Source organism: Hyperolius riggenbachi, chromosome 1, assembly GCF_040937935.1.
Source record: "Hyperolius riggenbachi isolate aHypRig1 chromosome 1, aHypRig1.pri, whole genome shotgun sequence".
Lineage (NCBI taxonomy): Eukaryota > Metazoa > Chordata > Amphibia > Anura > Hyperoliidae > Hyperolius > Hyperolius riggenbachi.
The window spans coordinates 477711728-477727657 of record NC_090646.1 but is presented as its reverse complement, the minus strand read 5'-3'; the positions used below and the strand labels follow the sequence as shown (position 1 = coordinate 477727657).

General features: G+C 44.0%; 1 protein-coding gene across 2 annotated transcripts in view; it reads left to right on the top strand.

Annotated features, from left to right (window-relative positions):
• The window catches only part of LOC137554609 (basement membrane-specific heparan sulfate proteoglycan core protein-like), a 55825-nt gene that overhangs the window by 14677 nt on the left and 25218 nt on the right, over nt 1–15930 (top strand). For both annotated transcript variants that reach the window (XM_068271510.1, XM_068271509.1), the window contains exons 5-10: nt 356–646; nt 5034–5327; nt 5474–5764; nt 7685–7957; nt 10158–10445; nt 11970–12257. In XM_068271510.1, coding sequence (XP_068127611.1) covers nt 356–646; nt 5034–5327; nt 5474–5764; nt 7685–7957; nt 10158–10445; nt 11970–12257 — 1725 coding nt within the window. The remainder of the gene's footprint in view (nt 1–355; nt 647–5033; nt 5328–5473; nt 5765–7684; nt 7958–10157; nt 10446–11969; nt 12258–15930) is intronic.

Sequence of the window (15930 nt, the reverse complement as noted above, 5' to 3'; positions counted from 1 at the left end):
TTTGTCTCTGGTACACTTTAAGACCTTTAAGTGCACACCAATTAATTTAGTAGTATGTTTTTGTGATGGGATAAGGACTACAGAGATTGTCCAGAGGAAACCCACATAAACACGGGTAGAAACATACTGCAGCTTCCATACAGATAGTGTCCTGGCCCATGGACACTACCAGGTACTTTAGGTCCAGCTCTCTTTTACTCTGTGCTATCTACTGTTGTCTGTACCATCTTACTACAGTCCTAAACTGTTTAATTATTGTGTCTAATACTGTATATCTTAAGTCTTTAAAAAAATTAATGTATGTAAAAAGTTAATTCACAAAATACTGTATAGGATGTACTTCACCTTGTTACAGAGATCCCACCTGCTCCCTATATTATCCTGACCCCTCCATACCCTGTCTACACTAAAGAGGAATCTGTGACTTTGACCTGCTCACCCCCAACTGAAGTCTCTGCAAAAGTCATCCAGATTTACCAAGAAGGGAAGAAAATTCATGAGGAGAAATCGATGCAAAGTGTTGTTTACCCAATCTCCACCTCCACCAATCAGGCTTCAGGGAAATATTCCTGCAAATACTGGGTGGAAATATCTAGAAGGGAGATCAGCTCATCACAGAGTGCCGATGTAACAGTCAGCATTACAGGTAGGAATCTGCAGATTTATCTATATAGTCTCTGCACTCCAAACTTTTCTACCTTTAGGGACAATATCTTGCAGTCATGCTATACCTGGACAGGACAGCTTCAACTCTGGAGGGGTTTTATTCTAGACTGAGAAATCAACTGTTTGTCTCGCATTTTTCAGATGTAGCATTTTCCTCTGTGACAAAGTCAGCCTTGGCACCAAACACTAAACTACGGGAAAACTATAGGCTTTGACTCCTATGGGGAAAACACTTTACAAATGTTTTTATTGTTGTGATTTGCATCTAGAATGAGGTTGTAAATCAATTCTAACACTCATTACGCCATCTTACGTTAGTGTATATGGTTATTGTGTAACTACTTTGTTTGTATTCTCTTCTCCTCAGCAGTCTATTTTACAGTGAGGGGAGACTAGAGCAGGGTTGGACTGGGACACTAAGCCCCCCCCCCCCCCCCCCCCATTTTGAGCTCACATACGCATGTAGAAATTTCGATATATATATATATATATATATATATATATATATATATATATAGCAGGACATTAGATTATGGTAGGGAATATATTGTGAGCACTTCTGAGGACAGTCCCCCACCAGGAAAATGTCCACATGCGGCGCGTGCAGCAAAGATAAATGGGTGTCACCACGCCCACGCACTGGAACATGGGCGTGGTCATGATGGGTCTTGGGCAGGCTTACAAATAAACAAAAATAACGAAAAAATAATAAGTAGCTGTGTAATAAGTAGTGGTGGGTCCGACCATATACATTTTAGATATAATAATCAAGTAGTTACATGCCTTATAATAATTCATCAAGTAGTCAAATGCCGCAAAATAAAAAAACAGTAAGTAGTCCAGTGCTGTCCAACTTCTAGCAGCAGACTTCCCCACAAAATGCAATCATATTGTCAGCATATTTCCTCACAAAATGCAATCATATTGTCAGCATATTTCCCCACAAAATGCAATCAGATTGGCAGCAGATTTCTGCCACAAAATGCAATCAGATTAGCAGCAGATTTCCCCAAAAAAATACAATCAGATTGGCAGCAGATTTCCCCCACAAAATGCAATCAGATTGGCAGCCGATCTCCCCACAAAATGCAATCAGATTGGCAGTAGATTCCGCAGTTTAGGTAGGCAGGTATATAGGTGTCACCAGTATAGGTAGCCAGGTGTATAGCTGTCCCCAGTATATGTATCCAGGTCTATAGGTGTCCCCAGTTTAGGTAGGCAGGTCAATAGGTGTCCCCAGTTAGGTAGGCAGGTGTATAGGTGCCCCCAGTTTAGGTATCCAGGTCTATAGATGTCCCCAGTTTAGGTAGGCAAGTCTATAAGTGTCCCCAGTTAGGTAGGCAGGTCTATAGGTGCCCCCAGTTTAGGTAGCCAGGTGTATAGCTGTCCCCAATTTAGGTAGACAGGTATATAGTTGTCACCAGTATATGTAGCAAGGTGTATAGCTGTCCCCAGTATATGTAGCCAGGTCTATAGGCATCCCCAGTTTAGGTAGGCAGGTCTATAGGTGTCCCCAGTTAGGTAGGCAGGTCTATAGGTGTCCCCAGTTTAGTTAGGCAGGTCTATCGATGTCCCCAGTTTAGGTAGGCAGGTCTATAGATGTCCCCAGTTTAGGTAGGCAGGTCTATAGATGTCCCCATTTAGGTAGGCAGGTCTAAGTGCCCCCAGCCTAGAGGGGGGGGGGGGGTAGTGGGCACAGAGCGGCGGGGAGGGGGGGGGAAGCCTTCCCCTCCCTCACCTGGAGCCCCCCTTCCATGCTTCTCCCTCCAAAATTGCAGCCAGGAGCAGCAGCAGCAAACCGGGAATCACTTACCGAGAGAATCAGAGAGCTCTGCATGCCGCTGCTGGTCTGGTCTCCTGCACAGCACTGTCCAGCAGCACCGTATAGGAGATCGTCACCGCCGTCTGATAGGCTGAAGCCTATCAGAGGCGGTACAGGACGGATCGCCGTCCTGTACCGCTCATAGGAAGGAGGAGAGGGAGGGAAGGAGAGGGAGTGGGGAATAGCACTGCGGAGGGGGGCTTTGAGGAGCTCCCCCCGCTAGGCAGACGTGAGCAGCGGCGATCAGACCCCCCCAGCAGGACATCCCCCTACTGGGGAAAAAAAGGGGGGAGGGAAGTCTGATCTCCCTGCCTGCCTGCTGATCTGTACTGCGGGCTGAAGAGCCCATGCAGCACAGATCATAAAAAACACAGCCAGTCCTTATGTGGTTAAAACATTTGTACAGTATTTAGTTTAAATTACTGTTGCCACTTTGCGATAGATAAGTGACTTTTGGGTTGCAGTTTGGGCACTCGGCCTCCAATAGGTTTGCTACCACTGTCCTATTCTAATGTCCCACCATTGCTAAGTTCATGTAAATTTGTCTCCACCCGTGACCACACCCACATTCTGGTCCATGGCCACACCCATTTTTCACAATGTAACCCTCATATTTTTCGGCGCGCTAGTTGCAGTGTGCTGATCTCTGCTGCCTACAGTATGTATAGTATAAGCTGTTCTCTAGTGCCTGCACTTTGTGCTGATCTACCTCTAGTGTGTACAGTATAAGGTGTTACTCTGTGCCTTTACTGATTTTAAACCAGCTGTATTGTATGCTTTCTGATCCCTGCTACTTTCAGTATGTACAGTATTAGCTGTAAAGCCTGGTACACACATACAATTTTGATTAGCCAATTTTAGCTCTGTTCATCAAATGCATTGTCTGTTGGCCCACTTACTGCATGGGGGTAGTAAAATTGGTCAGTGATTGACTAATCAAAATTGTATGTGCGTATACATCTTTGATCTATGCCTATACTGATTGTAAATTATCAGGGGGCTCTATCCAATATTTTGATGGGCAGGCCCATTATCTGTAGCTTACACCACTGCTAAGTTCATGTACATTTGGCCACGCCCACTCACTGTATGGCCATGCCCATTTTTTGCTGCGGAGCGCTATGCGCGCCGCATACACCCCCCACCTTGTGACCACAGGTGCCCCCAATCTCCAAGGACCCTAAGAACACCCCTGAACCCAGTCCCTCTTTCTTCCTCATTTGTCCCTCTTTCAGGACACCTATGCAGATCTGTGTAAATATATGTATGCTTCTACTGAAAATATGCTTAAATGACTTTAAACATTATTCTCATTCTTTGTATTAATATATATTTCTATTTTCAAATGTTAATACGAATGAATTATTGACAATGAAGAGAAAATGGAGGCACAGTTGAAAAAATAGAAATACCTCCCCTCACCCCCACTGTACCCCGCGTGTCAGCACACCGTGGATTAAAAGGTATTTCTATTTTTTCAACTGTGCCTCCATTTTCTCTTCATTGTCAATTGCTCAAGTGTATGCTCTGGAGAGCACGTTGATTATGGAGTACGCAATCCGGTGAACCCAGTGCCCACCCACCCACATCTGGTGCCAGTCTGTCTCTCCCTTATACAAGGTTAATACGAATGAAAATGAACCAGGATAGAAAGGACAAGTGCATGGGAGGACTGGCCAGGGGGGAAAGGAGGAGATTTCCCCCCAGGCTGCCTCTCATTTAATGATTTAGGGCTGATACAGTGCCTAGTGCTTTCATGTTTTTGTATAAGGCAATGTGAACCACTAGGCTGGCTGAGAGAAATAAATGCCCAATTTCAGAGCAATTAGAGGGCAGGCAAGCTGGTAAATATGCACAGCATGATGCAGAGCAGAAGCTTGCCAGCAGGGTCCATGGGAAAAAAATCTGTCTAGTCTCTCATCATTGTTAAAATGACTGCACGTGCACAGCTACATAAGGTATTGTCTAGGTTGAAAAGTTTTTGACAGTCAATAGACTCCAGAAGGGCTGCTTGTAGACAGTCCCTAGACTCCAGAAGGGCTGCTTGCAGACAATCCTTATACTCCAAAAGGGCTGCTTGCAGGTGAATTCTGATGATAAATTCTGAATGCGACGAAAACCCCAGCCGTCAAGTGTTCTTACTGTATTTCCCATGTGACTACTGGCATATAGCACGTGGGGCACGTGTGTGTTGTCATTTGGGCTTGGGCAGTGGTGAAAACGGGCCTCTAGTTTGTGTTTTCCCTCCAGGCCAAAAGGTCCCAGTCCTCCCCTGGACAAGTGTGAGTTGTATTATAAAACATATTTTTCTTATGAAATCTTTATGGTATGCATGACTGGGGGTGTGCAGGGGGCGTGATAAGGGGTGTAGCAGGGGTGTGGCTTAAGTGTCCCTCTTTCTTATCTCAGTAAGTTGGGAGGTATTTTGTTATAACCATCTCTGCCATCTTACTTCAGTTGATATATTTGTGTAATTACTGTGTCTATTATATCTTAAGTCTTTAATAGTGAAGACAAAATATATGAGGTCACCTTTCTGTTACAGAGATCCCACCGGCTCCATCCATTACCCTGACCCCCTCATACCCTGTCTACACCAAAGGGGAATCTGTGACTGTGACCTGCTCACCCCCAACTGAAATCTCTGCAAGTATCCAGATTTATCAGGAAGAGAAGAAAATTCATGAGGAGGAATCCATGCAAAGTATTGTTTACCCAATCTCCACCTCCACCAATCAGGCTTCAAGTTCAGGGAAATATTCCTGCAAATACTGGGTGGAAATAGATGGAAGGAAGATCAGCTCATCACAGAGTACCTATGTAACAGTCAGCATTACAGGTGGGAAACATTATGCAGCTTTATCTAAATAGTCTTTGTGCTCAAATTCTTCCTAGCAAATGTGGCAAAATGTGAGCACAATGGCAACTACTATAATAGTCATAAATAGTGAAGACAAAATATATGATGTCACCTTCTTGTTACAGAGATCCCACCGGCTCCCTATATTACCCTGACTCCCCCATACCCTGTCTACACTAAAGAGGAATCTGTGACTTTGACCTGCTCACCCCCAACTGAAGTCTCTGCAAAAGTCATCCAGATTTACCAAGAAGGGAAGAAAATTCATGAGGAGAAATCGATGCAAAGTGTTGTTTACCCAATCTCCACCTCCACCAATCAGGCTTCAGGGAAATATTACTGCAAATACTGGGTGGAAATATCTAGAAGGGAGATCAGCTCATCGCAGAGTGCCGATGTAACAGTCAGCATTACAGGTGGGGAACAATAAGCAGCTTTGCGTAAATACACTTTTTTTTAATTTGATTTGACTGAATGCGTGTTGCTTTGGGGTAATATGTGATCTCTCTTTTTTGAGTCCTGTGAGTTGGTGTACATTTTGTTCATCACTATAAATTTGTCATTTGTATGTTGTCTGCCAACATTGCATTATGTGCTGATATCTGAATTTTTATGTATACCAATATATGCATTGTTATATACCCATGTTTTTTTCTAACACTGTATTGAGCCACAGAAGATGATGGTATAAATCATTAATAATCGGGGGCATTGCTAGACCCAAAAATCGGTGGCACGTGCCAAGGGTCTATTCTGGGGTGCCCCGGATGTCCCCCAGGCAGAGTCAGAGTTGTGGAGCATCTATGGGGGGGTATGCTGTGTGCTGTGGTGCCTCTATGTGGACATATTGGGCGCCGTGATGCCATGCTTGGCGCTGTGAAGCCTTTATGGGGTTATGCAGGGAGTTGTGGTTATTCTATGGTGCAAGCTGGGAATTGTGGTGCCTCAATGGAAGGCCCATTCGAGCATGAGAGGTGTCCACTAGAAGGTCAGGGAATGCTATGGGGGGACAACCTGGCAGCAGGCCAGCCCACTCAGCAGAGAGCCAAACCAACCAGCACAGAAGCCAGGTAACTCTGCCTAGTTATGTTTTAGTGGAACTGCCTATTTGTGTGATATGCTGCATTTATTTATTTATTGTATTAATGGAAAGGGAGCTTCCTCCAACATTTTGCTGGGAAGGCCTACTTAGAACGCTGTTAAGTTCATGTAAATTTGACTCCACCCATGACCCCACCCACATTCTGGTGCATGGCTCCACCCATTTTGTGGGGCTGGAGTTCCCAAAAGTGCCCCAGATCTCTTAGGATCTTAGCAACGCCCCTGTTAATAATAATAATGATATTGTACTTGTATTTGGGCAACATGTTCTCGTTGGCAAGGTTAAGAGCAAGGGTTTGGCAAGGGTAAGATTAAGAGCATGTGCAGACTCAAAACATGTGAACTATGTCTGTCCAGATATGGACCTGTCAGGTCTCACTCACAGGTAATTAGCATTTTTTTTAAGGTAATAAAGATGGCAGTCACTATATCCCTCTCAATACTGCCTTGTCTAATGGCAACAGGCAAGGTTCTTTTTTTTTTCTCTCTGAACTTTTCCTCCTTTATGCCAAACAGAAGTTTGCCTTCTTAAAACATATGATGTCTCCCACAATGCATCACTGCCGAATATGCAAACTGTCCCTTTTTTGTTACTGTAAGCTAAATAGACCTCTAGAACCCCTGAAATGCAATGATGTGCCAGCTTGTTAGTTTTACAGAACCACAATAATCCACTATGCATACAGACTATTTTAGACTGGTTGGTCCGCATCAGTGCATGGAATGAATTAGTGTGGCTAAAAAGGACAAAAAAAAAGCCCCCTTGCTAAAATGCTATGCAAAACAGAAGTTTGCCTTCTCTTTAAATAGCCCTAAAATGCCCTGATGTGAAATCTCTATTCCCGGTAGTGTGACAGAAAACACAGGAGGTACTGAGTTGATGGCATCCAAGTAAATGCAGCATAAACTATTGGAACATACAAAAAGACAGAGCCCCTCCTTATCTTATTGTAGATTACATGCAATGCAAATAAATTAATTTAAAAATAATGCCATTCATATTACTATAACACACATTACTAAAGCTAGGTAAAGACGGATACAGACTTGTGTGCACCTCAAGCTTGATGAAATCAGCCGCTGCTCTTCTTATGACTCTTTTGGTTTTATATCTATATGCAATTTTATCCATGCAAACTGTATTCATTCTTACTTGTGATGTGAGTCTTCTGGTGTAGAACATAGGCAGCACTTCCAGGTTTTACAATAACTGTGTCTACCTTTCATCATTATAGAAATCCCTTCTAGCCCATCAATTTCCTTGAAGCCAAGTTTTACAGTGTATACAAGGGAAGAGACTGTCACTGTTGTTTGTAACACAGACCAACAAGGAGTGAAATTATATCAGTTTTTCAAGAACAACAACATTTCAGGAAACAAGAGTGAAAACTTACTGGTGACGTCTGGCCCAGACACTGCTGGCAGCTATTCATGTTCATACGTAACAATGCATTCTGGGAGAGAAATAGAATCAAAGAGGAGTGCACCCATCGACATAAAGGTCATTGGTAAGTGTACTTGTTTAAGGGATCTGTATTGTATTTAGCAAAGTTAAAACCCACATTTTTTTGACCCGAGTAAAGGAAGCCAAACGGGCCATGAGATAACCCCTCATGAGAACTACTAATGCCTAAACAAGCTGTTGCTTTTGTAGCTCTTCTATTGCCATATTGATTTTTTTCTGAGTTAGGAAGATTTCCCGCCTGGTGATATGATAAAGGCTTCTTGCACACTGCAAGCGATTCCGATTCAGATTCCGTTTTTTTAATCAGTTTTTACCTCCGATTCAGATTCAGATTTGCAGTGTGCAAGGAGCAAACTGCAAATCTGAATCTGAATCTGAAGTAAAAACAGATTAAAAAGCGGAATCTGAATCGGAATCGCTTGCAGTGTGCAAAAGGCCAGACACTGGTTTACTGTATGTTGCTTTTCTTTAAATACATAGCGTACTCAAGATTCATTCACTCAGCCACAGTGCTCTTAGTAGGCAGAACTTGAAGAGTTATACCTAGACAAAGTCAAAGACCATTTATTTTGCACTTTTCTCCTGGCGGACTCAAAGCGCAAGAGGTGCAGGCACTAGGAAACGCTCTATAGGCAGTAGTTAATTAGTAGTTAGGGAGTCTTGCACAAGGTCTCCTTACTGAATAGGTGCTGGCTAACTGAAAAGGAAGAGCTGAGATTTGAACCACTTTAGAACTCCAAGACTTCTTTTTTTTATTTACAAAGCTGAATCTCCATCCTGCTACATGGATTTATAATATTGTTTTGTCAGAAATCAGTAAGTTGCACTGATTTATCACAAGGAATCAACCTCATACGAGATTGTTGGCATTTAGGCATGAAAAAAAGCCTCTGCTTAAAATACATATTTGTACGTATGTGTACAAGATAAATGGTGGGGAGAGGCACACCTTTCCGTAGTATTCTGGCGCATAACCTCGGATGTCCAGCCACATCCAATAGACAGTCGCAATAGTAGAAAGGATTTTGGTTAGCACTCCAGCTTCTCAGTGAGCAAAAGATTTTATTCTCCAGTTACATGTCAACACTTAAGTTAACAATTGTTTCGGGGCCACCAAGGGTCCCCTTCTTCAGAACAGTGCAGTGTTTGCACTGTTCTGAAGAAGGGGACCCTTGGTGGCCCCGAAACAATTGTTAACTTAAGTGTTGACATGTAACTGGAGAATAAAATCTTTTGCTCACTGAGAAGCTGAAGTGCTAACCAAAATCCTTTCTACTATTGTGTACGTATGTGTACAGTGGCCCTCAACTTGCAAATGATCAGCCCGGCGGATCACTTACCTGCCCCCGCGCAACGGACAATTCTTTTGTCCTTGCCATTCCCCCGCCAGCCGCGTGATGTCTCGCGTGCGCCACTCCGTCGGCCCTCCACATAGCAACAGAAAGCTTCATCTGCTACACAGCTGACACGTGTCTGAGCAGCCGGCCCAGCAATGTCGCATACATACATCACAGGTGTGTAGGCACCTTAACCACTTTGGTACCAGCAGCCTCTGCCCCCTTAAGGTCCAGAGGCTGCTGGTACACTAAAACGCCACATCCAGACGAATCACCGCAATAATCCATCACCCCCGGCGGTCACCCCACTCTGTCCCCGCCGCAGGCTGCTCTCTATGATGGCAGAGCGATGTGCGCCAGTCAGGAGCCGCTTTCATTGGCTCCTGACCCTGTCACTCAATGAAAGCCAATTGGATTGGCTTATAATAAAGACAGGGCCAGGATCCAATGAAAACGGCTCCTGCCCGGCTCACAGTGCTCTGCCGTTATAGAGACGGCAGGGCAGCACATTGCGGCGGGTAGAAAGCGGCAAGAGCGGCGGGAACGGGTGGGGACGTGCGGTGAATGGGACGTAGAGCTTACATCCACTCAGAACTGCAGCGCCACCCGCTCGATGTAGATTTAAACTGCGTCGGTCCGCATTTGGTTATGACAATCTCAGCCTCATATATTTACTGTTGTGTTTATGATTATAGTATTTTTGTAGTGATAGAGTGGAAACCTGTCTGTGTACATGATAACAGCCCTGGGATGTTGACACTTACTGTATGTCTCTTTTAGACTGTGTACGGTTTAATTTTTTACACTGATAAACGTTTAATGAAAAACATTGCATGAAAATCTGTATAAAAAAAATACATGCAATCAGGATCTACAGGTTAATAGTTTTTTGCCTCTGTTTTACAGATATTCCTTCTGCACCATCCATAATTTCAGAGCCAGAATTTCCTGTTTACCTAAGAGGAGAGACTATCAACATGACCTGTTCTCCTCCTCGAGGACTAAAAGTGACAGAAATCCAGTATTTCAAAGATGATAGGAACATCTTCACACACGACAGCTCAGAGACAAGATATAGAATAGACAATTCTTCCCCAGAGAATGCTGGAAAATATTCATGTGGTTTCTCCATTATTAACTCTGGAAGACAAATACATTCCAAAAGGAGCTCTTATAACGTTGTTAGTGTTGTAGGTAAGCATTCTGTCAAAGCCAATATGTCCCCAAGAGCTGCAGTTCAAGAAAGCCATTTAATTGGACATCAGACAACTGGACACTAGAAAGCAATTTGAGCCAAATTGTTTTGAGTGTGTAGATTGGCAACATTTTGTGGGCCACTGTCTTTGTGCTGTTTAATGAGCATGAACCAGATATACTGGTCTAATTTGACCCTTCATGACACCTTTACCCAATCCTAATCTTCTCTAGAGAAGCCTGGACAGGACCTGTAGGATGCCTCAACAGCTATTCCCCATCAAGGACTCCCACTGGTACAGGTCAATGGATCTAAACTGTCAACAGGAGATTCAAAACTGCTGTTGCTGGGGCTTCTATTTAAATCAGACTTGCAGTAGAGCAGACAAGGACTTGGGTGTTTTTAAATCAAAATTTAAAACAAACATGACACAACTCTGCCATAATATACAGTAAAAACATGTTTTCCCACTTTTTACCCATACAGTTAGCATATTTGCTTTTGTGCATAGTAATATCATCTGTTTACAAAGTTTATCTGCTCTGAAATCTGCCATTGCATTTTATTGCATAGCTGCTATATTTATATCTTACAAATAAGGATATCAATACTTAGGAGAACTTGTGTAGAAGCATCCTTGGTGTAATGGTTCCAGGTGATGTACACCTCAAATAAACAAAAGCTTCATATAGTGTAAAAATGTTTAGTTAAACAAGCTAAAATCAGGCTTTGCACTTTCAAAGGTCATCAATAGTTTTGAACATTGAGTTTTAATGGAATTGCTGGCCCGGCTGAGCCATCCAGCCACCTGGATATGTTCCCTATGTGGTAGCAAGATGCTGCTGAGCAGTCCGTACCCCTCTGTTGCTGTAATTTGATCTTTCGCATGTGAACCTGCCCCACGTGCTTCATTATGAAATGACTCATCAGGGCGCTTATATTTAAAGAATCTTTGCATAAATTGTGGTGATAACGGTAGCAGGAATTTTGGCACCCATGACTAATGAACGATTTGGGCGCCCCAAAGGCTGTAATGCAAATGTACCGTAGTTAATACGGCACCCAAAGCAGAAATTTAAACGGCTTGATAAATATAGTTTTTGACATTAGAACATTAAAGTTTTTGAAATATGTTATCTTTTTGAAACTTGCAACGTTGTCGTTTTTGTAATATTTTGTTTGTATGTACATATTTTACGTTACTAAATATTTTATTCTTTGTATGTACAAATTTTACAAATACTGATATTTTACTATATCGGTAAATGTACTCATGTACATCTGCATACTAAGGCATCAATAGCATCAGTGTAGATAAATTTAGATGTTGTTTATATATAATGCGACATAAAAATGCTATTAAAGTGAGATGCTTCAGACTATCTATAGTGCACAAGAATAAGAAGCTAATGTTGTCTGTTCTTTGTTCAGTAATACTGTTCTCTGTCATCCAGTTTATAGTAGCCACCAAGTTCCAATTCATATGTTCTTTTTGCTAATGTATTTTTCTGTTGATATTTCAGATCCACCAGGGGCTCCAGCTCTGGAGCTGGCATTGAATCACCAGCTATATGTTGTAGGAGAGACCCTTCAAATGTCATGTGTGGCCGATTCTGTAGCATCTAAAGATATTAAAGCTTGTAATATATATAAACATGGTAAATTTCTAAGAGAATGTGATTCACGGAAGTCTCCGAATCGTCCAGTAGTATATAATGATAATGGAAATTATACTTGTTCATACTTCATCGAGGAACAGGGTCGAAAGGTGGAGTCGCTCACTAGTCTGCCTATTGCAATACATGTGATTGGTAAGTTTGTCATTCTTTATTGTGCACCGCATTGTTAGCTATTCTTTTAACCTGCACTTTAAACCTTGTATTCACAGAAGATTTTAGAAGTGGCCCATAATCAATAACGCAGATAGATTACATTGTGAGTTTTGCAGCAATAAGGAGAATTCAGGAACCAGCAGTTGCTTAGCTTGCTCCGTGCAGTTTCTCTGATCACACACTGCATTCTATTCAATTCAGGTTTCTTCTAAGTTTTCTCACAGGAGTTTTTTTTTTACACCTTATCAATAAAATCTAAGACACAGTGCTACTTGACATCTGGGAGGCAGCGTCGCTTGACATCTGGGAGGCAGCGTCGCTTGACATCTGGGAGGCAGCGTCGCTTGACATCTGGGAGGCAGCGTCGCTTGACATCTGGGAGGCAGCGTCGCTTGACATCTGGGAGGCAGCGTCGCTTGACATCTGGGAGGCAGCGTCGCTTGACATCTGGGAGGCTGTGCCGCTTGACATCTGGGAGGCTGTGCCGCAGGACATCTGGGAGGCTGTGCCACTGGACATCAGGGAGGCTGTGCCACTGGACATCAGGGAGGCTGTGCCACTTGACATCAGGGAGGCTGTGCCACTTGACATCAGGGAGGCTGTGCCACTTGACATCAGAGAGGCTGTGTCACTTGACATCTGGGAGGCTGTGCCACTTGACATCTGGGAGGCTGTGCCACTTGACATCTGGGAGGCTGTGCCACTTGACATTAGAGATGGCCCAAACGGTTTGCCGGTGAACTTTTCCCCGCGAACTTCCGGGGTTCGCGATCGCAGAGAACCGCAAACTTTTCCGGAAGTTCGGTTCGCCCCCATAGTGCATCATGAGGGTCAACTTTGACCCTCTACATCAGTCAGCAGGCACATTGTAGCCAATCAGTAGAGATGGCCCGAACCTTCGATTTTAGGTTCGCGAACCCGGTTCACGAACCTACCGCGAAAGTTCGCGAACCACAATAGACTTCAATGGAGAGGCGAACTTGGAAAATTTGTAAAAATTATGCTGGCCACAAAAGTGATGGAAAATATGTTTCAAGGGGTCTAATACCTGGAGGGAAACATGGTTGAGTAGAATAGACATCAAAAGTCCTAGGAAAAAAATCTGGATTTAACACAAAGCAGTGTTTTAAGATCAAAAATCTCATTGAATGTTCAATTGCAAGCCTACACTGCTTTACAACATCATGAAGTGTAATCCTCCCTTTCTCCCTCCTCCGGAGGAGGAGGAGGAAGAGGAGGAGGGTCTTGTCTTCCAGGGAATTGTAGGATTTCAAAAGCCAGCTTACATACATTGGCCGGGAATCGAACCCAGGTCTAGTGCTTGGTAGGCAGCTCTCCTCACCACTATACCACCATCAACACTACATGCTGAAGCCAGCCTAGCATGTACCATTATGATATATCCAAGAGAAAAATGAGCTTGCTTAGGGATTGGTAGGATGTCAAAAGCCAACTCACATACACTGGCCAGGAATCGAACCCAGGCCTACCACTTGGTAGGCTGCTATCCTAACCATTATACCACCAACACAACACACTACAATGCTACATGCTGAAGCCAGCCTAGCATGTACCATTGTGATATATCCAAGAGAAAAATGAGCTTGCTTAGGGATTTGTAGGATGTCAAAAGCCAACTCACATACACTGGCCAGGAATCGAACCCAGGCCTACCGCTTCGTAGGCTGCTATCTACAACATTATACCACCAACACTACATGCTGAAACTTCTTGGAGCAGACTTACTTCCTCCCTCCAAAAGACACACATACATCCCCATAAAATCATTCAACAGCAACTGTGTGCACAGTCTTTGTGGTACACAGTCTCTGTGGCACAATTGGTTAGCGCGTTTGGCTGTTAACTGAAAGGCTGGTGGTTCAAGCCCACCCAGGCATGGCCTTTTGTGTTCAACAGTTGTCTGAAGAGAAGCCCAGATAGCGATGTAGATTCATCTATCTCTCTCTCTCTCTTTCTCTCTCTCTCTCTCTCTCTCTCTCTCTCTCTCTCTCTAGTAGGGTCACCGCTTTCCGTGGAATTGTATTTTCCGCAATTTTGGGCTGAAATTGGTTATTCCGTTCCGTTTGGTCGGAACAGAATTGCTTTTTCAATCCGGCAGAATTCCGAAATTGCCTGTGAAATTCTGCTGGTATCAGTTGATGGTTTTAAGCTTCAATAGCATCAAGTCCTAGAGAGAGAGAGAGAGAGAGAGAGAGAGAGAGAGAGAGAGAGAGAGAGCTCATTTTTCTCTTGGGTATATCACAATGGTACATGCTAGGCTGGCAACAATAACAATCAGCCAGGAGCAAGCTAACAAGCCTACAAGAGCCTAACTAAGCTTTCCCTAGCAGAGTCTGTCAGCAGCTGTCCCTTAACTAATTACTGTAGGCAGACGAGTGAGTAAAACGGCTGGAAAACCTTGCCTTTTGTAAGGGGGGTGGGGCTGCATGAGTGAGTGTAGTCTGATTGGTGACAATGTGCCTGCTAACTGTGATGTAGAGGGTCAAAGTTGACCCTAATGGAGTATTATGGGGGCGAACGAACTTCCGTAAAAGTTCGCCTTCGCTGGCGAACGCGAACCACCCAAAGTTCCCCCGGAACCGTTCGCGGGCGAACCGTTCGGGCCATCTCAGACTACACTCCCTCCTGGAGCCACTCACCCTTATAAAAGGTAGGCAGCATCAGGCTTTTCACTCACTCGTGTGCCTGCATTGATTAGAGAAGGGAGAGCTGTTGTGCAGAGACCTATAGGTAAAGCTTAGTTAGGCTCTTGTAGGCTTGTTAGCTTGCTCCTTGCTGATTCTTATTGCTAAAATAAGCACCCCTCAACAGCTCTTTTGAGAGGTGTGTGTGTGTGTGTGTGTGTGTGTGTGTGTGTGTGTGTGTGTGTGTGTGTGTGTGTGTGTGTGTGTGTGTGTGTGTGTGTGTGTGTGTGTGTGTGTATGTGTGTGTGTGTGTGTCTCCCACTTGCACTATATACAGCTCTGTCAGTCAGTCGCAGCTGGCCTTTGGTCCCTTGGTTGTATAATTACTGCTGTGCCAGGTGCACATTATAATACCCATTACTGCATATACCTACTACCTGGTGTTCACTTCAGTGCACCCACCTACCTACGTGAGCGCACGCAGTGTCACTGTACCTGCTCGGTACCTGTGTGCGTGACAGGTGCACAGCTGTAATACCCATCACTGCATATACCTACCCGTTGTGTTCAGTGAACCCACCTACCTACGTGAGTGTACGCAGCGTGATATACCACTCCGTGCATACCTGTTAACTGCACCTGTGTAACTGCAAATTCGATTAGTCAAGTCATTGCATACCTTTCACTTCATCTCCCCGATATAGAGAAAACGGACAAAACAGGTAGAGGCAGAGGTAGATGCAGACCCAGAGGAAGGCCACCCGGCAGGTCTGTGCGAGGTCGTGCTGATGTGATTTTGCGCGGCCCTGGACCAAAGTACAGTGCTCAGAAGAAGGCACGTCCCATCAACTCCCAAGATTGTCAGGATGTGGTTGACTATTTAACACAGAACACCTCATCTTCCGCAGCCACCAGCGCTACTCCAAGTACCACATTCACTACATTTGACAGTTGCAGGAGTTATTTGGGTGGGGAAATCACTGATGCACAGCCATTATTGTTACAAC